The sequence below is a fragment of the Larus michahellis genome, chromosome 2 (assembly GCF_964199755.1).
Source record: "Larus michahellis chromosome 2, bLarMic1.1, whole genome shotgun sequence".
NCBI classification, from domain to species: domain Eukaryota; kingdom Metazoa; phylum Chordata; class Aves; order Charadriiformes; family Laridae; genus Larus; species Larus michahellis.
Genome location: NC_133897.1, coordinates 121,755,125 through 121,781,433, shown reverse-complemented (window position 1 = coordinate 121,781,433; position 26,309 = coordinate 121,755,125). Strand labels below are relative to the sequence as shown.

General features: G+C 36.9%; 3 protein-coding genes across 5 annotated transcripts in view; 1 reads left to right on the top strand and 2 right to left on the bottom strand.

The window, feature by feature from the left end:
• B4GALT6 (beta-1,4-galactosyltransferase 6) overlaps positions 1-8,594 on the top strand; it is a 34,805-nt gene extending 26,211 nt beyond the window's left edge. Inside the window, exons 7-9 of one of the 3 annotated variants that reach the window (XM_074576906.1) lie at positions 1,782-1,904; positions 2,766-2,867; positions 8,085-8,594. In XM_074576906.1, coding sequence (XP_074433007.1) covers positions 1,782-1,904; positions 2,766-2,867; positions 8,085-8,157 — 298 coding nt within the window. In that variant the 3' untranslated portion in view covers positions 8,158-8,594. Of the gene's footprint in view, positions 1-1,781; positions 1,905-2,765; positions 2,868-3,340; positions 3,512-4,127; positions 5,253-8,084 lie in introns of those variants that run through there. The other 2 variants (XM_074576904.1, XM_074576905.1) reach the window with 2 other exon arrangements.
• Positions 8,595-8,802: 208 nt separating this feature from the next.
• On the bottom strand, positions 8,803-15,890 carry LOC141739511 (transthyretin-like). Its single transcript, XM_074576908.1, has 4 exons — positions 13,775-15,890; positions 12,241-12,371; positions 9,498-9,633; positions 8,803-9,114 (listed from the first exon to the last, which is right to left on the bottom strand). Exons 1-4 carry the CDS (start codon positions 13,841-13,843, stop codon positions 9,007-9,009), a joined length of 444 nt encoding a protein of 147 aa, XP_074433009.1. The 5' UTR covers positions 13,844-15,890; the 3' UTR covers positions 8,803-9,006.
• Positions 15,845-25,831, bottom strand: LOC141739510 (transthyretin). Its single transcript, XM_074576907.1, has 4 exons — positions 23,686-25,831; positions 22,781-22,920; positions 17,990-18,125; positions 15,845-16,127 (listed from the first exon to the last, which is right to left on the bottom strand). The coding sequence occupies exons 1-4, from the start codon at positions 23,752-23,754 to the stop codon at positions 16,020-16,022; spliced, it is 453 nt and encodes a 150-aa protein (XP_074433008.1). The 5' UTR covers positions 23,755-25,831; the 3' UTR covers positions 15,845-16,019.
• Positions 25,832-26,309: the final 478 nt, after the last annotated feature.

Here is a 26,309-nt window from a genome sequence, read left to right as displayed (position 1 = left end):
CCTGCAATTTTTTTACCTCCTTTTCTTCTGCCATTTTACGTTAATGATGTTTCACGTGCTTTTTAACACTCTGCTATCTCATGACACTCTTCTAGTCACTTCACATAAAGCTGTAGCTTATTGCTTGCTACATGTGTGTATTTGCCATCCTGAAATTTTATTTGTGAAGCTGATCAACTTGACAACCTGGTCACCCGACAGATCAAAAGCATTGAGAATGTGATTCTGTGTTTGGACTTAAGGTTGTTGGCCAATTAGCAGACAAACATTTAAGGATTTTATATGTATTTAAAAATATATAAATAAACACATGTAAATATATAAGAGTTTTCATCCATCTTTTTATACATATTTATAAAATACTTTGTGCTTATACATACATTTATAAAATGTCTGATGTATATATAAGTACATGCTTTTAAAATATATAAATAAGTACCTATTTCTGTATATATACAAAAAAGTGCAGGTGCACCACTCACACTTAAATATGAATAAAAAACTCAAATAGTGCCATAAACTGTCATGCCCAGTTGTTGTTTTGGTTTTGTTTTTTTTTTTGGTTGGTGGGTTGCTTTGAGGCTGTTGGTGGTTTTTTTTTGTTGGCTTTTTTTGGGGGGGGTAGGGTGGTTTCTGTGTTTTTTTTAGAACACCTGTTATTTCGATTAATGTTGAAAGGGCTATATAGCAACAACCTTCCCCAAAAACTATTAAGATTTGGTTGAATCCTGTGTTTCCACAGAGATCAGAAATTATATGACTGTGTATTTCTTTTTCTTTCCCCTTGCATTCTGGAGTTATTTGTCCTTCAGTGTGGCAATTGTGTCCTAAGCAATGGTAAATCTTTTTGTAGATAGTCCTAACTCCTTGAAGGTTCCAGATTTGGAAGCATCTCCTGAGAGATATGTTTGATTACTTTTATTTTTGAAATTGTGAGCTGTTTCTGAAAGAGGAACGCACTTACTGTATCAGCTTCTGGGTTAAGGATGCAAGTCAGTATTGATGGAAGTAAACACAGATACTTAAACATATATATATTTATTGGTTTTTTAAGGTTGACAAAGTGTTTTGAGAGCTGGAAATCACATTGCTGAGGCCTTAGTATGTTATGTTACGTAGTTATAGTGGCTATTTTTGTTGGCCAGATGCTTATTAATAATGTTTTAGTAATTTCTGATTGCTTAATGACAAAAAAGCCTATAGATACTTTTGATTCGAAAGTTTAGCTTCTAAAAACTGGAAAACTGTTTTTTAAATAAGTATGTATTTCACTATGGTTGAATACATACTGTTAAACTGTTCCTCTCAAGTTTTAACAGTTCTGTAGAATATAGTAATGAATTAAAATTACTGAATTGATGCATTACTGATTAGTAATTTTTTCAGTTGATTGGGGTGCTCTTTCAGTTGAATAGGGTCAACATTCAGTAGTTCGAGTGCCTCACTTTGCACTTCACCTTTGGGTCTAAATCAGTCCTCTGAAACATGTGATAGACTTTTGTTTCATGTGCTGATGCTAATTTGAGGTACAGTCTAAGACTGTACAAATCAGACACTACTAGAAACATTTTATTCAACTTCAATGTATGTTACTTAATGCCAGTGATCTGTGAACCAGTTTCTCTTAGTGAATTCATTCAGCATCTGTTCATGTCCTTAGTTTGGGGTGGCTCTTGGTTGGTTTTTTTGGGCTTTTTTTTTTTTTTTGAAAGGTATTGTTCAAAGAAAGGACTACGTATCTAAGTTCAGCTAATAATACAGAATTTGTCTTTTATTTTCAGTCTTCCATACAATGAGTTCTTCGGTGGTGTGAGTGGCCTGACAGTGGAACAATTCAAGAAGATCAATGGGTTTCCAAATGCCTTTTGGGGATGGGGTGGAGAAGATGATGATCTTTGGAACAGGTGAGTGTTCAGTGCTTATGTCTTTCTTATTGTTCTGTGATATCCACCCCTTGAAAGCAATTAGTTGTTTTTTTCTTTCAGTTGTTACTTTTTTTTAAATTTGTTTTAAATTAACAAATTCTAACATTTCTAGTGTTCACTTAGAAAATCAGAACGTAACACTTGAAGGGATAAGTGTGTTCTTTTTTTATTGGCCTGGGGATAGTTAACAGGCTTTTAAGAGATAGTTCTTGTAACAAATAATGGATATGACAACGGATAACAGTTTTAAGCATATCTAGTCTCATTCCTTCTCTGCGTTGCTTTTTGATGTCTCTCTTGCTGCTAGCTTTATGAAATACCATCCCACAGACATGTAGAGTAAGCATGAGTTTAAGTATCTTTTATATCTTAGGAGCAGTGTTTGATAGAGGTTGATTTGTGACTATATTGATAGTCACAAACTGGACAATGGACAACAATGCTCACTGTATTACTAACTGCTCACACTAAACAACTGTAACATGTTCCAGTTGAGCTGTTGAAACAGTGTATGCACAAGTTTATATATAGAGAGATATATTTTAAAGGAAGAGTTTGTGTGTGTTTATTATTTTTCCTTACTAGTGTCATATTTTTATGCTATTGTGCTTTAAGAACAAAGCAGGAAATGCTAAATATGAAATATTTCACACTTTATTGGTTTTGCCAGCTTTTTTGATTGTCAGGTTAGGAGTGTTTTGGGTTTTTTAGGGAGATAATGTCAGTGGATGCAAAGATTTAGCTTTAAAAGGTTTTGATGAGTATTTTTCACTTTTGCTGTAACTTGCAAAAACATCTTTGTAATACTCTTAGTACAAATGTTTATGTTTTATGCTACAGGGTTCACTATGCTGGATACAATGTTACAAGACCAGAGGGAGATTTAGGGAAGTACAAATCCATTCCTCATCATCACAGAGGTGAAGTCCAGTTTTTAGGACGGTAAGAAAAACAGAGAACTGTTCAAATACTAGAGCTACAGATGTAAATTTATTTCCTTGCACATATGCAAATCTTCCACACATGCAAATAAGCAGTCAGTGTTTATCAGTGTTACTCCCTCTTTAGCGCTAAACTTCATATTTTCGTAAACACATTATGTTTGGTGTTCATATATTTCTGATCTAACCGTGAGAGAGACTGAGTTTGTGTGTCAGAAGATATTATCATCATAATCTTTGATGCAGAATGTTATTGTTTCTTAAGAGTTCGGGCGTTAGTGTTGGCAGGGCTCCATTGGTTGGTTAATTTCAATATTCTGCAAAAGGAAGTAGTACAGCTAGGGGAAATGACTCCTGTGTGAAAACAGACTTTAAAAATCCTCAAGGACTGGTTTCTTCCATCATATTTCATACTTTTCTGAGATACAGGTCCTCTCATTTCCTGCTTACATTGACACGAACTTTTTCTTTCAGGGTTCCTTTCCTTTGCTACAAAGATGCAAAACACTTTAATTGGCCAGTAGGTTCTGTCTGCCCTAGATTGGAATAGCAGAATGTAGCAGATGAGCTGCAATAAAAATTAGAATGTGAAAGGCAAAATAAAGAGTTTATGGTATGCGTTTTCAGATAGAAATACTGCTCCGTTCTGTTATCAATGGGTGTCTTTTTTTCTGGGAACATCTTTATTTAAAAATTATGAATAAAGCAGAAAGTAGACACGTACAGTAGACATGGGTAAATATGTGATATGAAACTAAAATGTATGTATCAGTAATCAGGGGAATGGGAACTGGTCTTCTAATCACCTCAAATTTAGATGTTTGCAAATGCAGGAGTCTCAAGAATGAAATGAAAAACAATTCAGATATTTAAATGTATAATGATGAACAGTGAAGTTTTCTGAATCTTCTCTGAGCTCCATATTGAGTTTTATAGCAAAAGAACATGAAGTTGAATGTCCTTCAAAAATCAGATTAATTTGGGACCATACAAGTATACATATTAAATGCCTTTTTTGTTGTTAAGTCTTAATGTTAACTTGTGTATGTGAACATAAAATCTAAGTGTATAAAAAAAAAGGAAGTGGCGTGTTTTTAAAGCTTAGGTAGGTAATTTGGTATTTTTCAAAGGGCTGAGAGGTAGTTCCAGAATTTAAAGCATATTTCAAAATGATATGACTGTTACACTATCATGTCTAACATCAATTGAATTGTTTCTTGCAAATCATTCTCATGTTTTCTTCTTCCAACTCCCTCTGCAGATATAAACTTCTGAGGTATTCCAGAGAACGTCAGTATGTTGATGGGTTGAACAATTTAATATATACTCCTAAAATACTTGTCAGTAGATTGTATAAAAATATAACTGTTAATCTCATACCAGAACTTGCTCCTGTTAGAGACTATTGATAGAAGTGGAACGACAAGCTACCCTACCAGAATAAACTTTTAACACTGGAAGCTACTAATAGATACTGTAAAACAAAACAAAAACAACAAACAGCAGCTTAGAATTAGAGATTTTTGACTCTTTGATGATGCATATTTGGGATGAGAAGTAAAGTGATTGTATGTACCATGCATTTTGTTCTGAAAGAAAAGCCAGCAGCTACCACTCAGATGTTTACAGCATGAGACTACTGTTCAAGCCTTCATTCTTCATATTCTCTGTCTTAACCACTCAGCTAAATAAACTGCAGAAAACAGACTTGTAGCTTCTCTGGAAGTAGTGACAGAGGCCTCTTCTTCCAGGAATTTTTTTATACTAAACTGCCCCTTCCTCGTATTTAAAAATGAATGCTTTTGTTTCTTTTTAAAATGTGTTTTGTAAATATGTGATGTAAATTAATGTGTGTGCATCGCTTTTAAATTGCTCAATATTTTATGCTTGAGTATGTATTTGAGTGTGTTCTTGTTTGAATTCTATAGGAATGTTTTTATTAGCATGACAGAACAAGTGTAAAATGTAAGTATTCTTAAAAAAAGGTTATACCTTAGGTGAAATGAAGGAATTATTAATTGTTGGCCAGCTATGACTGTAAACTGTTATACTAGTTTTGAGCTCTAGGCCTTCTGCATATCTATATAGAAGAATCAATTTCATATATAAACTTGCTACAAAGAAGCTTTTAATTTTATTTATTGCCAGCAAAATTGTATGATACCCTGCCTGCCATCTAAATCCTATTTATATGCATATTGCATGTGTATTATGGAAAAATCTTGCAGTTGTTGCGTATTATGATCTACAGGAACTCTAACTGTTTCCAAGTGTGCCACTAGTGTCAATGTCAGGGATTTTAATGCCTAAAACAATGTGTCTGGGTGCGTACAGTATTTTGGTATTGTTCTTTTTTTTTTAAAAAAATAAATCCTAGTAAACAGCACTTTTATTCCTCCAAAATTAGAAGAGCCAAAAATGTGTCTTCATTGGAAGAATATTAAAGTTAGATTTTTAAGAAAAAAAAAAAAACATAGTTCTAATAGTTCTAATGCTTGCAGTGTGGGATTTTCAGAACCATGGTGTTGGTCAAACTGTTCTGCTGTTGCTGATGATGACGTCAGTGGAACTGAAAACAGGCCAATCCCAAGTGCTTTTTAAAATTCCACTCATAATATATTAATCAATATAGCTATTTAAGGGCCTATTCTCGTAGAGTGCTGAGTGCTTCTATGATGCACTAAGTATCCTCAAGTCGATGACTTTCAATGAGATTGAGGTTGCGCAGTCCCACTAAGGATTGGTCCTCTCTGCTTTTCTATTTTTGTGGTGTTACATGTATGAGTGACTAGCCTCTTTCCTTGTCTTATAATGAAAAACATATCTTCTTATTTTCTGTTTGCTTGTAATGTTATGCTACCTAAAAGTATCCCACTGCTAAGCGTTATTATCTTTTCCTAATATTTTTTTACACCCGTTGTTAATACTATGGAAAAGGACTGGATCATTTATTTTTTATGTTAATGCAAATATATTGACCAAGATCTGCTACACTGTTTTGTTCGTCGCAGTTACTCAACTCTTTAGGAACCAAAGACTGACTTCTGCTCCCATGATGATGGAGAGCAGTATATAATAAGGATTGTTTATCCATAGAGTGTTCTGTAAGAGTGTTGACAAAGAATGCTAACTTCAACTCATTACTGTGTGTTGGTTTCCTGAATTGCTGCCACAGATGGTGTGGTGCTTTGTACATTTAAGTTTGTTTGCCATAAACATCTTTTATTTCTTTGACATCCCAGCAGTAAATTTTGCCCTTAGCCATTCTTCAGTCAAGTTATGAGCTTAGTTATAGATATTCCAAATATTTAGTAGAAATGTAATGATTTTATTTTAAGTAGTTCAGAACAATTGTAAGGCATATTTTAAACTGTACTGGAATTACCTTAAAATCTACCAGTTAAGCTAATGTGCTTTAGGAATGACGTAATGCAATGAAAATAACAAAAAGTGAGCATAAAGTGAACAAAACATCCTTCAAGAGCATGCTTAAGCGGCTTGATCACCTCCTGATATATTTTTCTATAACTGAGTGTATAGAATATTCTGAAGCATATGGATAAAGGGGAGATAATTAATATGCTGTACAAACAATTATATCTTCAAAATAAAGTTAGTCTTATTTCATAACAGACTAATACAATTCTTTAAGAACTCTTGAATAAATTTTTAAATCCCTGATGTAATTTTGAAGTGATTTCTGGTTTTCAGTACAAGTTCACCTACAATTTAACACCTATGATTATGAAATATCCTTTGGTACTGTAGGTCTGTACTGTTTTCTGAAGCATGCTTTTGTGCCCATTTGTTAGGCATTCTGTGAAATTAATGTGCAATTTAAAAAAATTCCAATGCATATATATGTATATAAACATACATATATACATACTATATTACACATATGCTGTGGCTGAACTAATATAACTTTACAGCTCTAAGTGATTAATCATGTATGGTCTTAAAAAATATGTGATTTAAGCCAGTATGTGAATGGATTATAACATACAGATGAGTTCTTAAAAAGTTTACATTTTGGTGCCCCAAAGTGATGGATGTTAAATTATGAATTGTTAAACAACACTCTTCTCCAAATACCTTTTATCGCTTTGTTGGGAAGTTTTAAAAGTTGCCATCTTAAATTACATCAAAAATAGTGTTTGTATACTACCTGCTTGAACTCAGTACTACTCTGTAGTGAATTTTAACATAGACAGTGCCTTCAAGCAAAATAAATGCGATGCAGAACTAAGAGTTGTGCACATTCCTTTTGATATTTTCATGATTCTTGTAAAATGTAGAGAGAAGCCAATCCCATTGGCTTTTGCATTGCTGACAAGGCAAATTAAGGATGACTTCTCTTTAAGGAGTTAACATGGAGAGAGAAGAAAGAGGGAGTATTTTACAAGATTTTGCAAGGTCTTGCAAATTAACAAGTAAAAACATTACAGAAATATTAACAGTGGAGTCTGGCTGATATGCTAAGATACTCTTAAGCCCATTTGCTGTATTTCAAGTTTAAGCAGGAGAATATAAAATACAAAATCCATTTTGCAATAGACAGTATATTGAAAAGTAAGTGCAAAATGTCCTTTTTCTTGGATCTTGCCAGTCTATTTTTCTATCATTATGTTTACTAATGACAGTGTTGTAGTGGGTTACTAACGAGCCAGTTATTTAAAAATATTAAAAGGATCCATTGTGTATCAGCAAGAGGAAGTGTACTTAAGATTATTTTATTTGTAGAGATATGTAAGATAGGCTTAATGAAAAATGCACTGAAACAAATGCTGGGAATTTCCTGTGTACTATCATAGTTTTGTTTTTTTGTTGTTCATGAAAATGTTTGTACTTTTTTATCATTGTCTTTTATGAAATATAATGTTCTAAAGATTGTGTTGGTTTGTTTATTCTGAGGTTCTGTGGAGAATATATCTTCTTTGTGTTTTGCTTGTACACAAAATGCTAATTTTTCTAGTGCTCAGTTCCTCGAAGTAACAACAAAAGGAGGGGAAACCTGGCCAGCAAATACATCAAGTTAGGCTGTGATGGGATCAAGCCTTAAGCTAACAAATCATTTTCTCGTTATTGGTATTTATATGCTTTTAGCTTTTGGGTTTATTAGACTAAATGACTCAACAGTTTTGTGTACTTTTCCAAGATAGTGTTGCTATTCTGTTGAATCTCCTAATAGCTCTTCTCTGTGCTTATTTCTGTTCAGGAGTAGTCTTCCTCATATACGGATTACAAGACTGGGAAGTAGAAGAATTCATCTGTATTTCTCCTGGTATTAAATAAGGAGCTGGTTTTCTCAGGAAACATCAGTTATTCTTATTTTTCTTTGTGTCTTACCTCTAACCATTGGACGCTTTTGTAATACCTATATGCAAGTAATTTTGGGGAGTACTTCAACTGGGGACAAAGGTATTTTCAGAATTTTGTGAAAATACATGAATAAACTTCAAGTGTGTTTCATCAATATACTTTTCTACAACACTGCCTTGATAGTGTCACCAGTTACAATATATTGGAAAGCAGGCATTTTAAGTATGTGTAGCATCCTTAAATGCTATTATACCTTGCCTTCACTTTTAGGATGCTTTTGCTTTACATCTTAAAAATCAGAATGGGGTGGTGAGTTTATCTGGTGATTATGTGGGGCCCTGTAATCCCATGTGACTTCGTCTGTTGTGGGCTTCAGTAATAAAGTATAGATGGTGGTAGGTGGTGGATTGCATTTCCTGTGTGCTTACTTTTCACGAGATAACCTTTCAGGTGTGTTTTGTTCGCTTCCTTTGCAAGAAGGAATGTAGTCTATTAACTTCATGGAAGACTTTGGTTTATTCTCAGAATCCCGGTAATGGAGTTTCAATGCATTTTTCCTAAGCTTAATGTGTTTTTTCAAACCCTAAACTTTTATTCAGAAGAGCAATACAGAATACAGAAATACAGAATACTTTTATTCAGAAGACCATTTGAAAACAAAGTCAACACATATTCTTCCTAAAGTTAGCAAAATGAATAAACGACTGTTAGTGTTTTACTATGAAATCTAAAGCTGTTGATACAGTGAGAAACCAAGTTCTTATTATTTATGGAAATTTTAATTTACACATCTAAATTTTCATGCTTAATTTCAGCGTCTATTCCACTGGCTCACTAACTACTGCTGTAGTGGCGTAAGAAAAGGGACTGAGGACAACAGCAATGGAGTAATGTCGATAACCAGCATCATTAGCTGTGAAAACCACCTGGAAAAAAAAAATACAAGAAAAATGAGAAGGCATGAAAACCCTTTTCCCAAGGGACTTGACAGAGTACTCCACCTGTTCTACCTCAAGTGTCTAGAAATAGTCACAGACAGAATCACAGGCTTAAGTAGAGGTAGAAGGATGGAAAACCTCTTTGTAATTAATGCATCTAAGAGCTTAGTGAGAGTTACAGGGAAGCTAGTAACCGTGTTCTCTCATGAGTATGTTGTTACAAAGCTTCGAGACTGTGGATTTAAAGTGTTACTGTGAAAATATTTTAAAGTGAAAAGGAAGTTCAAAACGTGCAATTACTAATTGAAGCCTAGACATATAAAATATCTTTACTCTTTGCAACAAAAGTAAAGGAGAGAATGAATACTCACATCAGCATGGTGATGGAAGGGATTCAAGCCCAGTTTCTTCCAGTATGAGGCTGTGTCAAGCTCAATCTTGTATACTCCTGTTACAAATTGTTCTTTAGTTGTGAGCTCATGGAACTCTCCGTTGTCATTGGTTTGTCTGTGTGATGGCAGAAGAATGCACTTTTATATTTTGGTTAAAAGCCTGAGAAAAATGCAGTTCTTATCAATTGAACTTGAGCGATGTTGTGTAGCTCAAGTAATATGATGAATACTCCTATTGATCTGCAGTGGCTTACGTCCATCTGTATTATGGATGCTTCAGAGCTTATCTTGGCATTCGCTACTTCCATGATCGCCACAGCAGATGGCTGCCTGCCATGTCACTACTCTGCATGGTTTGGGTGTGAGCCAAAAGCTGGCATTATTGTTCACAGACTCTTGGCAGATTCTTGGAGTTAATTAAATGAACCCAGTCAGAGGGAAAAGTTCACCACTGCTGTAAGCAATGTGGAAGCTCCACAATGCACTTAGTGTGCAAATAAATAGGGTCAACTCTCTTGATTTTTCCATCGTTTTCTTACTTATTTAAATGTATTGAGTTGTTTTACCAGTATGAATATTTTTTACAGTTCGCTATCTGAAATTTGAGATCCGCTATTTGAAGTGATGGTAGGTCAGCCAACAGTGTAGACTGTGGAATTCCCTGTTGTCTGTATTGATCAGTTGCTTTTTCCATCCTCAACAAACAGACGGTTTTGTTTGATCTGAAGATGCTATCAGTGCTCTCTGAGACCATAGTGCTGACTTGAAACTACAGACCCCTGAAGGCCAACTGATTTGGGGTTCCAGAACCAATATTGAATGCTGTGTCTCAGACATGTCTCTTGGATGAGACCTATTTCTGTGAAACAAGTTATATAATACCAGGTTTTTGATTGGGTTGGTTATCCACAAATAACAGTGCTGCTACTGCCTGATTTTAGTAGTCACAAACCACTGTTTTGTGTTCTATCTGCCAAATCTTTTTCTGAACATATTTTATTCAAATTGCATGTGGGGAAAAATAATTATTTTATGTCATTGTCCAGTGCATTACTTAGGATTTATGCTTTAATGTAGCTTAGAACTATGAAGTCATAGAACACCATTTGTATCTTACAAGTTATCAGATTTTTTTAATCTGTTCAAATGTCTCTATTTTTTCTTTGTCATAGATTGATCATTGTTAGACTACTGTTCATTTTACTAATAAGCTTTCTCAGCTAAAACCAAACATATCTCTAACTGAGAACAGTTATTTCAGAATCTCTTGCTATCATTCAATTATTTACAAATTAACAAGGAGAGGTTGATTTAGTATTATCATGACTTCTGCATACCTCATCTAAAGGTTACTTTGCCCTTTCTTTCAAATGTTAAGTATGTTTTTAAGGCTTCAGTCAATATCTAGCTGTTCAGCTGAGTATCTTTATATAAAATCCCTAAGATCAGATTTGAAGATAAGAAAACTGAACATCCTTGTAATGGAAAATTTCACGCATTTCCAGTGACAGAATATGTGTGAAGTTATCTTCTCACTTGAGGGGTGGGAGGCAATTCAAGTAGGACAACATGAATAGATTGTTCTTCCCCACCTTGTACAAATCTGTGTGTCCTTCACTGTAGCTATATTTTTCAAGGACGTGTATGAGAGCACTGTTGCTTCTGCTGGCCCACTGCTCTATGACACCAAAGAGTCACTTACCTACAGTTTCTCATGGACTTTCTAGAAATGCATCTGAGTCTGGGATCCCACTATTGAAATTTCTGCACTATGCCAGCTTTGGCCCTTATGAGCCCTATCTCATTTTTTTAGGTAGAATGGACCACTAACAGTCCTCGAAAGATCTCCGATGAGACTTTGCAACTGTCTTGAAGAGATAAGTGTGGAAGTGGGATGTTGCTTGTTGGGTAAACAATGTTCACTCTGTGTACCCACTAAGAATTTTTTTCCATTTCATTTCAGATTAAACTTTAAGTAAATTTGCTCTTGGGTTTTTAAAGTGTTGAGATATACTAAAATTGAGGACAATTTCAAAATAAGTCATCTACATTTGAAATTCTACAGTTGTATTTTTTTAAAAGACATGGCAGTATTTAAATATCTGGGAGAATTATTTTTTTTCTGTTTATTTATTTAAGATGTAATTGCTTCTCTGGGAGAGGAGGTAAGAATGCTTTATCCCTAGTTTTTTTTTTCCTTTTGGCTGGTTCCTTTTCTTGAAGCAAAAAAGGCTATCAATTATGATGTGATATATGTTGAAAACAGTTCTGTGTTTTCTTTTTAAAGATGTAGTGTTGTATGAAATGAAAATCCATTTAGAAAGAAGTAAAATAGCCAATAAAGGTAGGATTCTCAACCAGAGTCTTAGTTTCAAACAAACTAAAAGAGTCTGTCTGATTCTTCTGGTAAGAATACAGCAGTTCATTGGTGGCTACTAAAAAGTAATACAATCCTTTGTAATGAAATTGAAGAGAAGGGATTATTGAATTAAAGGATAATTTAAAATACTTTCTTCTGCTCACAGTAATTATAAAGCATTAAAAAAACATTTTGGTAGTTGAAATTGTAGTACAGTTTCCAGCAGATTCATTCAATAGTATGTTATCTTCCCTCTGAGTAAAAGAAACCTGTTCGTTAGAGAATGTGAAACTGTTTTTTCAATTGTTTGACCTCTTCCCACTACCTTTCCCTTCTTTCACTCATTATTTTGGTACGACTTACTTTGAATTTAACAGTTCCCAAGATCCATCTGCAGCTTCTTTATATAACTTAACTGGAACATTTTGAGCTGGACTTCCTCGGACTGAATCCAGAATTTTTATAAAGAGAGGATGCTTGGAGCCAACAGAGTCCTTCAGGTAGGAAGAGAGAATTTTTATGTTGTAAGAAAGGCAAGCAATAGTGTGTAATAAAGCAATAAGAAACATAATTCTTTAGATCTACAGAATATATCATATTTTCTTCAACAAGATCACTGTGTACTGAAGAAATACAGCCTAAAGCTTTCTGGGGGCTGGATACAGTGGAACTGGGGAGGAAGATGTCAGGAGGAGTGTAGCCACGTGTGCTGGGGAGGCACCGTGACTGTGTGTGAGAACACATTTCTGTTTTTTCTTTGTCACGGCTTAGCTACACATCGTCTCCAGCACGAAGTTGTAACTAAATTGTGACCTCAACAGGAAATAATGAAATCATCAAAGGTAGTAGGAATATTTAAAAATCTGGCAACTCTTCCTTTGTATTTTGAAGTGGCAATTTGAGCACAGCTTTCTGGATTGGAGAGCCTCTGACGTCTTGTTGCCGTAGAGTTATCCTAATTCTGTTGTAAACCTGATAAGTACCACGTATGGACTCTCTCCTAACACCATGTTGGATCAGATTTGTCAGCCCTTGACAGCTATGCAGGGATAGGAGAGGAAAACCTCCCTCCAAAGATGGGATGGCTGTAGTTTCACTCCCAACATTTTCATCACAAGCAATGGTTATGCGCTGTTGTTTTACCTATTCAAAGGTAGAGTTGAATCAGGCCTTTGACCATCCATTACCTAATTCTGTAAGTGCAAAGTAAGACAGAGCTTTGTGGAAGGCGCTAATCAAGGGTGATCTCAAAATAGCAATTGTTGATTTCCGTTTAATCACTGCAAATTGAATTGTGATGTAGATGTTAAAAACTAAGAGCCCTCTCTTAGATCCCCTCTTACAGCCTGTGATGTACTGAACTTCCCATAGGCCAGGAACCCTGCCCTGTATCATACCAGTGTATTGGCATGTGTCTATTCCACCTGCACGCCCTGAGTCCTCAGGCTCCCTTTCTGGAACACATAGGCTCCTCGCTACTGTTTCTTTTGAGACATTGAGAAGGGAATCCATTCTTCTTCATGGATCTCGCAATAGGAAATGAGATCCCGCACAACAGGAGCTTGTTTATTGTGTTATAAGAGCTATTAGTTACTTTTCAACAGGCCCAAGGCTTTTGTGTAGGGATTTATGTTTTTCCTTTCTTCCTTTACATTGTTTTTCATGTAGTCACTGAGTCTAATGAAAAGTAGTCACTAGAGAAGGAGAAAGAAGGATCAGAAAAAGAACAGTAGGAGAGAACTGTAGTCAATGCATACCATAAAATCAAAATAATTGCAATAAAATGGAATATTCTATTTTCATTTACACTAATTAAAGTATACAAAAAAAGGGGAGGGGGGGAAGAAAAAGCTGGAACTACATCCATAGGAAGGACCTCAATTCCTGAGACACTTACCGGTGATGCAGCTTCGGAGAAAAATGCCAGGCCAGCTAAGAAAACAAGAAATACAGAATGAAAAGCCATTTTGCCTACAACTAGGAAGTCTCAGTGTCAGCAAGTCGAAACTGGTGGGATCCGTGATTTTTATATCAAGGCCTCTAAAATGAGTCTGCTTATCAGAAAACCCATATGACTTTCAACATGCCAATTCATCCTATTGACTTAGTAAACAATGAGAAAATGAGTAACCCATACAAACATGAACCTTGTCTGGAAAAATAAGTCTCTTCTGTCATTGCCTATGGAATTATTGTGAATATTGCCTAGCTCAACTGCAATGATGTATTTTCTTGGAAACAATATCTATTCTGTTTTATTTTTCTCTTTTTATTGAGGAATGGTGCTGTGTAGTTCTCATAGTTGAGAGAAATACAAATTTCTTGTCAACTCAGCAATTTCAGTATCAGTGAGAATTTCTCTGTGGTTATAGCTTGGCTGTGGTGGCCTCCCCCCCACCTCTGACAAAAGAGAAGTGGATAATATGTGGGCTAACTAATTATCTTATGCATTCCCTTGCACGAAAAATATGTTACTTTTGGTTTCCAGCATGATAACTAGATACCTACGTACCCATTTCTGGGGCCGAGTTAAACAGTGGTTTAAGTCTTGTCACTTTGCTTAGATTCAGTACAAGCTCAGGACTTGCCCTGTACAACTGCAAGTCAGCCCCCACCAGAAGCATCTGCTTCATTTTAGGGAAATGTTACCTCTTGAAATGAAACTTCGTCTTTCTGATCTTAGGTCAGACACACGTGTGTACACTCTCTTAGTAGGTTTATCCTGTCCTCAGGTAGATGACTACACGCAGAGCATTTTTTTTGGTGTTGTTTTTCTTTTTAATGATTACACTTGTATGAACATATTTACGTCAAATTTTGAGGGCTACGCATAGGCCACTGGAAATCAAACTTACTGGTTTTCAAGCTCTAGGAATAGCAAGATCCCATGAGATCTGTGTGCTTTAAGTTGGGAGCTGTGTTGGAACTATTTGCACTGCTTACAAGAGTTGTGTAACCGAGGTAGTGTCCAGAAATCAGGGAAAAAAGTAACCAAACAGTGATACATTAAAGGCAAGCTTTTGTAATTGGTGAATTCACTTGGTGTGCAGTCATCCCAGCAGGCTCTGGGTGTAGAGATAAACTCCCAAGGTCAATGGCAGATGAGTGCTAGTGGTTTCTGAATGGCATGGTTTCAGTAACAATCTCTGTAGTTTCTGTTACCCATTCAGTAACAATTTTTCTGCTTCAGGATGTTTTAAATGCAATCAGACTACAGAAATCACTGTTAAAGCCCTCAAACTCCTTGGTCAGTTTATCAACAACGTTACTTGAATCATAGTCACTCTACAGCTTACCTTTTTCTGTTTCTAAAAATAGGAAGGGACTATTAAGATGATGCGTCTATTTTAGGACTTTTTTTAATAATGGCTAGAGATTTGACTTCTTAGAGATTTAATTGGAATGCACCTGAATACGGTAGCCAAGTGGGTTAAAGATCAAAGTTGTTAAAAACAGCGCTAATCGAAATTGCTTTAAAACTTCCAAGATTGATTGAGCAGCAAACTTTCCTCTTGAAGCCATTAAGTGTTGAGGTTTACCTGAAGTTTTAAGTAAGGGTACACAGATTTTAACTCTTTCAGCTCTCTGGATATATATATATATTTTCCAACAATCTTTCTACATTGTTTGTTCTGCTGCTAGGTATTCAGAATTTCTCCTATTTACCCTGTGACCTAGTTGATAGTGGGATGGTCTCTTCTGTGTGTAAACTATGAGTAGCATGGATGGCATTCTTGTTTTTAAGTACATGTGTTTAGTCACTTTCTTAAGGTAGCACAACTCTCTAACTTTCTTATTTTGAGCCACTGCATTTGGTGAGACTTTTTTAAGGTAATGGAGGAAGACAACAGAATCAAACCAAGGGCTAATTTGCTTCCATATGCCATGCATGGCTTCCAGATGTCCTTTGCACTCGAATATCATGACACCTTTAGAGCACAATAAAACTTCACCAATAGAATCAAAACAGTTTTAAAGAAGTAACATTTTATTGACTTGTCTGAAGTTTGCCAGGTTACAAAATGAAAAAAAACAAAACTAACGTAGCAAAAAGTTATGCATTAGCAGTAGGAAAAACCTTCCTCCTAAAAGCCTACGGTAATTCTAGCGGAGGAGGGTGCTTGCGTAATGACACTACATGTTTATTCCTGGGGATCACTGACAACAGCAGTGGTTGAATAAGAGAAAGGACTGAGGAGAGCGGCAATGGTATAGTGGCGGTGACCAGAATCATTAGCGGTGAACACCACCTGGAAAAGAGAAAACTTGTGATCACGACGAGCAACGTACATTCGAAACTTCCTTATTAAGAACTAGGAAGCACACTCTATTTCCTCTGCAGACTAATTTGCCAGTTCTGTTCAATCGATGATTTTACCCTTCTGAAGGGTTGTGCTCCCCGTTACTTTGTGATGCTCACTGAATACTAAGAAATTTGTGAGGTTTGCACCCAGGTCCATAAAGAGCCTTGGCTGTGGTGAAGCTACATGGAGCTACCTAGCACCTGAGTCAGGCAGGCATATTTCTACTTTGTGATGTGGAATGAGGGGGAGGTATCTCAAATGATTAATAAGAAAGACAGAGGGGTGAAATCCCACCTAGTGAACTTGAATACAATCTCTGTGTGAATTGTTCAAGCAAGGCAGGTGGTTGGAGTCCAAAGCTGCTTTCTGTTCTTCAGTGCTTCACTCCTGTTTTTAACACAGCTGGTGATGGGTCAGTTCTTGCACCAAAGAACTGAGTGGGTAGACTTCCCAAAACAGGGGGAGACCCTTGTCCTAAGATAATTCAAATTTGCTGCTGTCTATATCAGTCCCTGGAACTTGGGATGCCCAGTTCCCAGGAAAGTGTCACCACCTGGGTTAAGCCCACACTTTCCTTGGCTCTCTTTAGCCTAATATTTGATCCGTTTTCTTAACCATGACATACTTTCTACAAGACTAGAGAGTTCCCTCCTACATCCTGGTCCTGCCAAAGTCTAAGCTGCTGGGACGTGAGGACTGTAGGCTTCAGTTAGCTTGTACACAGACAGTCATTGAACTCTGCCCGCTTCCCAGGCTTATTTGTTGACCCATGGGCTATTACATCAAAGAAAAGCATCCTCAGCAGCCTAGCTGGAACAGTCTCAAACAGATGCTTTTAAGCACCTTTTGACTTGAAGCCCTTCTGTGGGCCCCAGCAACTTTCAGACATCCAAACAGTTAGGGAACCTTTTTTTTAAGATTGTTTATTTGACCTAAATGACCTAAGCTGTACCTCAGGCTTTTAGGGACCTGGGCCTCAGTGATTTGTTTTAGTCTTCCGCAGAGCTTCATAGAGTTGCGGTTTAAAATGTTTTACAACACAACCTATAGCCATTTCAGACCACTTAATTTGGGGCAACTTAGATTTAATGGCAGATTAACCCTGAATAATTTAAGCAAAACTTTTGAAACTGCTAAGTGAGTGTGGTAAGATAGAGCACACAGTAAATCAGTGTAGGGCTGAGAGCAAAGGGAGGCACAAGACACGATTATATTGCTGACCTGCTTATGAAATTTAGGTACTGATGAAAGAGCTTACTTTTCCTTTCCCACTATGATTATTTCTTTATATTTTTATGCCTTTTTTTTTCTATTACGTATTTCAGTACTGATCAATATTGAAAAAAAAAAAGGCACATCAGAAAGAATTTGTTTATCCTGTAATTACAAGTCATACTAGAATTCACGGATTTCCAGGTGACTGATATGAGGGAAATCCCTCTGATTAAAGAAGAGCTCATTTCCTATAAAATGAGGGGTTTTAAATCCCTATATTCCTTCAGCAATGATAAATGCAGTCTTTTTTTTTTTTCTTGTTTGTTTTTTAAACACCACGTGCTTTTGAAGAATGTAGCTCTTTTTGAAAAGTGAATGGGCACGGCTTCACTTTGGAAGAGCTGTGGCAGTATTTGCAGGGAAGTTGACTTAGCCAAAGGCTATATACTGCCTTTATTTACCCAATCTTTTGTGGCAATGAACTGTTTCACCAAATTATGCTGCTCTTTCAGTATTAAAGGACTGTATTTGTTCTTTCCAGCCGATGCCACTACACAGTATATAACTTATTAGGTATATTTGCAAATACTTACATCAGCATATTCATGGAATGGGGAAAGGCCAAGTCCCTTCCAATAAGAGCTGGTGTCAAACTCAACCCTGTATATTCCTTCTACAAACAGTTCTTCTGTTGTGAGCTCATGGATCTCCCCATACTCTGTGGTTTTCCTGCAATAGTAAAATATCTACATATGTATTTTGTACTATCATTTAAATGCTAAACAGAAACAGTCAATGTATAATATTTAATAGCAGAGGGGCTGCACAGCCTGCACTGAATGGTTTCTAATCACTTGAAATAAATCCCTCCTCCTAAGTAGTGTGTGTTTCCGTTTTGCAGATCCTGTCCTTGCTACCAATTCATCCATGTACGTCACAAATCAAAGCTGGCTGGCTTTTTTTGGTCATTTCTGTTGCTACAGAAGGGATTATAGTTAAGGCGCCTCTTTTAATGTCATGTTTAAGTTGTACCAAGTGACCTCTGGAACCAAATGCTGGTGGCTTAGGAAACGGATTGTCGTGATGAAAGGCAAGGTGCCAAATCTCAAATTATAATTAAACAGGGGAGAGAGATTTTAGAGGAAAATAATTTTATTCCCCTCTTATTAGCACTGAGGTTATAGGTTTTACATCTGTGCACGGGTGAATTTTTATGTGACCCCGAGTGGTAGTGTCTTGGAATAGCAATTTAGGATTACAAGATTTTATTAATTTGAATTAACAATGCCTTGGTCAAAGAGCAGGCACCTTTCCACTGGGTGCTATGTAAATGAGCAATAGGAATTCCCAGCTCAGAGAGATTATGTACTGATCTTGTAACAAAAAATATGGGTGAATGAAGTCTGGAAGCAAGAAGAAAATATAGCTGGCATTTCACCCTATTTGCTTGAAAAGGAGCAAGCTTTGTATGACAGCTTTATTTACATACTTAGCTCCTAAAGCCCATTTATATATTTTCCCACCTTTTATTTTATTTCTGATTATTTTAATGAGTTTTTTTTTTTGTTCTGCTGAAAATATTTGTATGATATTTATAGCACTTCATGGCCACATGATATAGTTGAAGGAAAAACGAAGAAAGCCTTGACTTGAAGAACTTGCCCATTTTATGGCAAGGAGTAGCTGTCTAAGCAGAAAACAGAAAAGCTTGAGGAGGAAGAGAGGGAGGGGAGAAAGCAGTGATATGCTGCTTGTCAGAGACAGAATCAGTTATGCTATTGCAGCTTTTCTTTCACAGCCATTGCTGCCTCCTTCATCTTATTTATCAATTTTGGTTAATGGTGGTGAATGAAAAAAGTCTGAATGACAGAGCTTTTGCTTAAATTTCGCTTAAACAGGACTGAGAATCCTATGCTAATTTTCAGGTTTTCTTATCTTTCAACTTTAGCACTTCTGAAGACCGACAGAAGTCTCACTGGTCCAATACACGTGAAATCAGTCAACCGTATTCCGGGTAGAGCAAACCTGTAGAGAATCCAAGCCCTGTTTGATGCGTGGCCCACAGGCAATTTGTGAAGTGTAAACATCTGTTAGATTTTAGTTTTATTACTACTTCCTGGCTTAACCTATATTGCCTGTAAATGGCCATAGGTAAAAGGATGAAGAATTCATGGGTGAGTGTCCTTGAAACAGTGAAACAGAATTGCTGAGATTCTGCAGAAGTGTTTAGACTGCAAGTCAGCGGTTCACATGCATCTGCTTGTACATTGGATAGTCTAGACACAAACCAATTATAAGGAAAAATGGTGTCTGCCTCAAAAAGTTTGTTGAGGTAAACAAATAATTTTTAATTTAAGAAAAGTGTGGATGTAGCTTGAATGTTGCTTTCCGTAATTGATTGATGCAGAGTTGCAGACGTTAACCATCCAGAACAGCTGGGAAACTGGAAACGAGCTCACTTGAAGATTCTCACCCACTACCTGGGGTTAATGGCACTTTCTTAATTTTAGTGACTAAGTGATAGCCATTCAATGCAAGTGGTCTCACAAGCAAAACCCTTCAGCATTACTGGAGCATTGACAACCAACAGGACAGCGCGTGATTCAGAACCTGGATGGGATTAGCACAGGGCAGGGGATGCCCTGCATTCAGCCCTGGTAGCAAAACGCTACAAGTGATTCCTTCTGAACAGCACTTGTATTTCTCTCTGAGTGGGGGAATAAATACAGTGTTGTTGCTCGTTCTTAACAGGACGTGGACTGCTAGCACCTGCTGTAAGATGGACAGTAAAGTTAAAAAAGCTGTGGTTTTCCAGCAAAAAATTTGCAAACCGCTGGTTAAGTTACTACAGCTCCAGCCTAGACCGCAATCCTGATCCTCTTTTTTGCTGTCTGGACCTTAGTTGTATGCTGTGACCAGGTTAAATCTACACTGTCGTGCAATGACATTTATGAACTCTTGAGACACATACAGCAGTGAGACAGATGATAAACTCTGCCCTCAGATGCACGCTGCTGAGGAAATATCTGGGGAACATGAATTACTGTTTTGGATTTTTATTTTTTAAAAAGGGTGGCTGAGGGGAATCACTTCAAATATGCTGAAGTCTTGAAGTCTCTTTTTTTTTTTTTTTTTTTTAATATGTACAAGCTAGATCACATGAGAACTGTGGTGAATGCAACTCTTGAACTACATGATAAGACCTAGATTTCTGAAAACATGTGAGGAGTGAGAAGGTCAAAGGTAGTCATGGAAGGAGAACCCACATCACATGCTTCCCAGGTCTCCGTGCCCTAAGGCCTTCTTCAAAGTGTGTCTCAGCTCCAGTTATCTCTTCTTGCATATTTTTGGCTAGATTAATTTTGAAATAAGCCTCAATAAAGTCAGCTGTTGCTATGCTAACTTTCTTCCTGCCTTTTAAATGCTATTACTGCAAATACAATAGTTGCTTGATGCGTTTTCTTAATTCCCTAAAATGTGTTAGCAAAGTAAAAACAAACAAACAAAAAGGTAAAAAAAATGTAAAAAAATAACTTTTATAGACATTTGTGCAAAATGTAACTTTTCCATATGCATTTGCTAGGTACTGTAACTTAAAAATATTATTAACCTGACAGGAATAGTTACAGATTGTGTTCCTTGACTGCATTCCGATTTTCATGTTATTTAATGGAGAAACTCTGGTTTTCCCAGACAAAAAAGATTGCAACCACGTGTGAAGAAACAATTCAAACACGTGTCATCAGCTAAATGGTATTGCTGAAAGCAGCCTTGGTTAAGGTGCAAGTCAAGGGAAAGGTCAAAAACTTTGCCTGCAATGAGAACGGTGGTTTAGTGTTCCTCCACTGCCTTCCCACAACAAAATGCTTCTCACTTGGCTAAGGTTAATCCTCTCAATTTATATTTAAAAAGTGATTTGATTTTCGCAGGGGTGTACTGACCTGAAGTGTCAAAAGAACTTGGCTAAGAAGAACGGTGGGTTTTGTCTCCTTGGGCTTGTTGAGAGTAGCATTGCAAACTGAACAAGAAAATGTTGTTATGCCCAAAAAAGTGAGGGCTTTTAACACTGATGTTACATTTATCTTATTCCTCTGTAAATTCTATTTTATATTACTTGTTCAAGAGCACTTGATGAAACATTTGAAATAATCTGGGTTTCCTAATAATGGCAGAAATACTCACTAAGGACAAGACATTATCCTTGTCTCCACTTCCCTTGAAAACATGTCATTTCTTATGAGGTTTTTCTGTTAAAGTATATAAATCCATTCCAAGAGTGATTTGTTTCTAGATTAACACTCAGCATTTGGGAGTGGAGGAGTTTATTTCTCCTTTAATCTCCTAACCTTTTTGTTCCTTTTCAATGGGGAAAAGTATTTTTTGTTTTGAGTTTCATAAAAAGAAACCCTTTGGGTGGAGAGAAAGGTATCTCTCTTCTTATAGTCTTGTCCTCTGTTTCTTTCTGCAGCTTTTATGTAAATCATGCTATAAAAATCCTAGTACAGTTTGGATGCCCTGGTGGCTCCTGTCCATGGTTGTGCTTGTCATTCTGTGCTTGAATATCCTGTTGTTACTAGAGATTTCCCTTGATTTATTTAAAAATCTCATTTAATGAGTTGTTGCAATGAAACTTAAAGCCTTGAATAACTCACCCATTTGAGTTTTAGTAAACTGTATTCCCCCGTTACCCATATTTTTTCCCCACAGACTGAAGGTAGTAGTATTATTGCCTGCCCCTTAGTGATGTTCTGAGGATGCTTTGTAAGTTTTAAGCTGTCTTTCTAGCAAAAGCCATGCTGATCTATAGAAACGACCACAAACAAATGCTGAGATTGTGCTTCTGTGTTTTGTTACAATAGGACTTCTTAAAACTTTCTGGTCAAGGAGTTTCTTCCAACCAGCACGTTTGTTACACAGAAGACTAACATGCTAATTATTTGCATGAGTACGGACAAAGCTTACAGAGAGGATTTTGTGTGTGACTGCTGAAAATAAAGCTTTATATCCATTGCATATAAAGACACTAGGTTAGTCTGTGTATTACCTAGAAAATTCTGGTAAATAGGTTTTTATTTTTTTTTCTTTTTATAGAAAGGAAAGATAATACCGATGCTAGGAGAAAAATTATTTATTAAACCTATTCCTTTATAAAGATAAGATGAGCATCTCAACATGTTTTTGCAATTAGCATGTATTTCAGTCATGGTTAAGTTCCACATGAATCTGACGGGGTTTAGACCTGAATTCACATGCTGTTAACAGGGATCGTGTGAGAGATGTGCTAGAAAACATATTGCTTTTTTCATCAGAGCTCTGTTCCCTTTACTTCTCAATTGTTTGCGCAAGGCACCTTGAAAACGGCTCCATAAGACCATGTAACTTACCCAGTAGCAAAGTCCTGCCAGCTTCCATCTGCAGCCTTTTTAAAGACTTTAACAGCTACGTTAGCTGCAGGACTTCCTCTGACTGCATCCAGCACTTTCACCATGAGAGGGCATTTGGAATCAACAGAGCCATGGGAGACCTTGGGGAAAGCAGGAGAGATTGTATAGGAGCTGTTCACCAGCTCTGCAAAAGCCTTCTTTCAAAGAAAAGGTTGATTCTTATTGCAGAATTAACATTGACTTAAAAGCAAGTTCTTTGCCAAAAGGAATTCAAAGGTAGTTTGCAAACATCTGTTTCTCACAGCAGAGTACCTTAGAGCTTTATATTGATCACTTTATTACACACGCAAAGAGATTGCTTGATAAATATTTAGAATTGCACATGGCCCTGGGAAAATGTTAATAAGAACACCTTTTTAATGAGGTCACAAATAAGGAAATAGTAAATTATTGTAAGTGCAGGCAGAGTATGTTAGCCTAGGAAGCCAACAAATAAATACCTATTACATCCCTAGGGCTGAAAGAATATTTGTTTCTTAAGCTTCATTACGCTATAAGGAACACTTAGTCATACTTCTAGTGCTCTAGAGAAGCACTTGTTTGGTGAAGAAGGTAAAGCTACCTCTATACTAAAGATACAGGATTTGAGTCACGAACTGACAGAAACAGAAATAAAAGGTCACACCTGCTAGGTCCCTGACCTTTCCTTAATATCCTAAAATAGATGGGTAAATGTCAAAAAAGTTTTAAGAATTCTGAAGAAGCTACTTAAAAAATGGTAGTAAAATAACACTCTAGCAAAGCCTAATGGTTACAGAACTTCATGGATGAGAAGGATGCTAGTCATGTAGAAAATCTAGCTTATCATTCTTGTAATGATTGAGTTTGAATAAAAGGAGACTCACCAGTGGTGCAGCTTCAGAGAAAAATACCAGTCCAGCTAAGAAAACAAAGAGCACAGAGTGAAAGGCCATTCTGCTTGCTGTTAGTGAGCCTTGGTGCCAGCAGCTAGGAGCTGAGAGGATTTGGGATTTTATACCCAATCCTACAACAAAACAGGCTGCTTATTGGGTGCCCATATGACTCCAAATCTGCTGATTCTGATTATTTGCTTAGTACACGGTCCAATCCTAGAGTCAGTCCATGAATAGCACTGCCATTGCAGTCAATGGAAGGACCGCAGGATCACTAGAGCAAAGAGAATAAGTAACGGACACAAACATGACCCTTGCCTGGGGAGATTAGGCTCGTAGAAAGCCCTCCACAAAATAATGTAAATGACCTTTGTTTGCCCAGAAATCCAACCAGTTCTAGGAGACCTTCTTTACCTTGCCCTCAGGTTGTGCACGATAATGCCCCAATGCTTTCTCAGTGCCTGCTCCATGTTTCTTCTCAATGTATTCAATGCTTCTGAAGATCAGTTCCCGTATATAGATGCAGACTCAGTATATGGGTGATAGAGCTTGTTCGTTGTCTGACTCAAGCAGTGGTAACGGTCCATGCTGGGAGACAGATTCCCAAGCAGTTCCCCTGCTTGTTGAGAAGGAGCAATGTTTCTTTTTGAAGAAACTATCTCTTTGATAGGATCTGACAACTTCTGCCTCTCCCCAGAAGTTCCTAAGGATTCATCTTGCCTAATCTTCAGGTAGACATTGAGGTTTCCTCTTGTCACTGGGAAGACACCTGGAGACATCTGTCCCCTTGGGAAGATAACAGTCTCAGAAAAGTGAAATGCTAGTCAACTAGCATAGACAGGTAGCACCTTTCATCATCTAGCTAATGTTCTACTTGCCAAACTCTGATTATACTGGAAATGTTATTATGCTCTGAAATGTACATTCAAGTTTTTCAGGGGTGGACTCGGCCCCAACCTAAATTGGAGGGGAGAAGATGTCAACTGTGGGACTAGGCATGGTGTAGATGGGTTTCTACAGCTGCATCATGCAAAAAATGTCCATAATGTACGCTGTGCTAGTTGAGAGACAAAGAAACAGCCCTGGTTGGCATTTCCTTCTCCCTGTGTCCTGAAAAACCCTGAGTCTACACTTCTGTTCTCAGGAGTTGGCACACTTAGTTTTTACTGATTTCATAGTATTCTAACAAAAAGCAATTTTGCCTCTCAACTTGAATAGGATTATGATGAAGGTCATAGGGAGAAGTCATGGACGGTATTCTCCAGTGGCTTTCATGCCTTCAGGCTGCTTTATGCAGTTGTTCTCTTTCGGCAAAGTTGGTTTTTGAAAAAAATCTATATTACAGTAATCTCCTGAACTGGAACCAAACTGCCCTTTGTACTTACAGCAAAGCAGGCTGATACGTAGGTAGCATTCTGTGCTCACTTTCCATGCACATAAAAGTCAAAGCAAGATGCCCAGCTGTAAAAAATCATGCTGCAATCTAGTGCTTGAGGGTTGTATTCAGATCTTGAAAAGATAAACGCTGCTCTTAGATCTGTTCATCGACACTTTACTTCATTATTTTGCTCTCATTGATTGTAAATATTTCTGGGAAGCAGTACAGCTTTGTATGTCAGAAAGAGAATTTATCTGTATTCTAGTAGACTGCCCTGTCATTTGCTATCAGATGTTCTGCAAGGAAATAATCCCAAAGCTAATTCCTGTGTGTGAAATTGCTCTTCTATGGGAGAATGACTTCAAAAAATAATTATTTTTCCTAGGTTTTCCTGTAAGGTAGGAGTTTCTGAAAAATCAGTTCTACAGGGATAGTATATTTCAGCTGTCCATATTATCTATTTTACTTTCTTCTTTTATAACATTGACATTTTGGCAGCTGGTTTTTAAAGTAAATAAGGAGCATGGAAAATTCTAACCCCAAATATAAGTTGTTTGGGGTTTTTTTCTTGTTCTTCATTTGCTGTTTTTCTCAACTCTTGCCATCCCATTCATAGCCTAGATAGGGATTCTTTGACTATTATCAGAGCCACCGTTTTGAAGGGAAATTAGACTTTGTGTATTTGTGAATCTCTGTTCACGCATTTTGCAAGTAAATAGATTGTTTCTGTAAGTCCTAAGATACGAGTGGACTCAGTGAGAAGGTAAAAAAAAAAAAAAAGTCTTTATTATTTCTCCAATCTGGAAGGCACCTAGAATTTATACAGAATTTATTAAGACTACATGTGAACCTAATTTAAAATTACTATAGCCTGGTGAAACCAATGCTAGGTAGATCTTCCTCCTTCCCTTGTCACCCTCAACCTCTTAGCACAATATGCTAATGCTTTCTGTAAAAGGTATGGGAGGGCTGAGGAATTTGGAATTCCTCCCTTGGGGGAGAATCAAAACATGTGATTGTGGGAGGGAAAAGGAGAAAGGGGACGGGTAACTGCTGAGCATCCAGCAAGTGCTGATTGACTGTTGTCTGTCTATTGTTGTTAAACCATTTCTGTGCATCGGGAGTCTGAAGCTTATAAACTGAATAGCTTATCCCAGATGAAAAAAAATAAAAAAAATACAGGAACGCGAAATGACAAGAGGCTGAGCACTGAGGAGCAAGTAGGCCTCCTGAAGGA

Coding starts and splice junctions, on each gene's coding strand:
- LOC141739510 (XM_074576907.1), bottom strand. CDS start 23,754: ATGGCCTTTCACTCTGTGCTCTTTGTTTTCTTAGCTGGACTGGTATTT. Junction 22,921..23,685: donor TCTCTGAAGCTGCACCACTG/GTGAGTCTCCTT, acceptor GCTTTCCCCAAG/GTCTCCCATGGCTCTGTTGA. Junction 16,128..17,989: donor CATTCCATGAATATGCTGAT/GTAAGTATTTGC, acceptor TCTCTTTTCCAG/GTGGTGTTCACCGCTAATGA.
- LOC141739511 (XM_074576908.1), bottom strand. CDS start 13,843: ATGGCTTTTCATTCTGTATTTCTTGTTTTCTTAGCTGGCCTGGCATTT. Junction 9,634..12,240: donor TGGGAACTGTTAAATTCAAA/GTAAGTCGTACC, acceptor GCCATCACACAG/ACAAACCAATGACAACGGAG. Junction 9,115..9,497: donor CCTTCCATCACCATGCTGAT/GTGAGTATTCAT, acceptor TTTTTTTTCCAG/GTGGTTTTCACAGCTAATGA.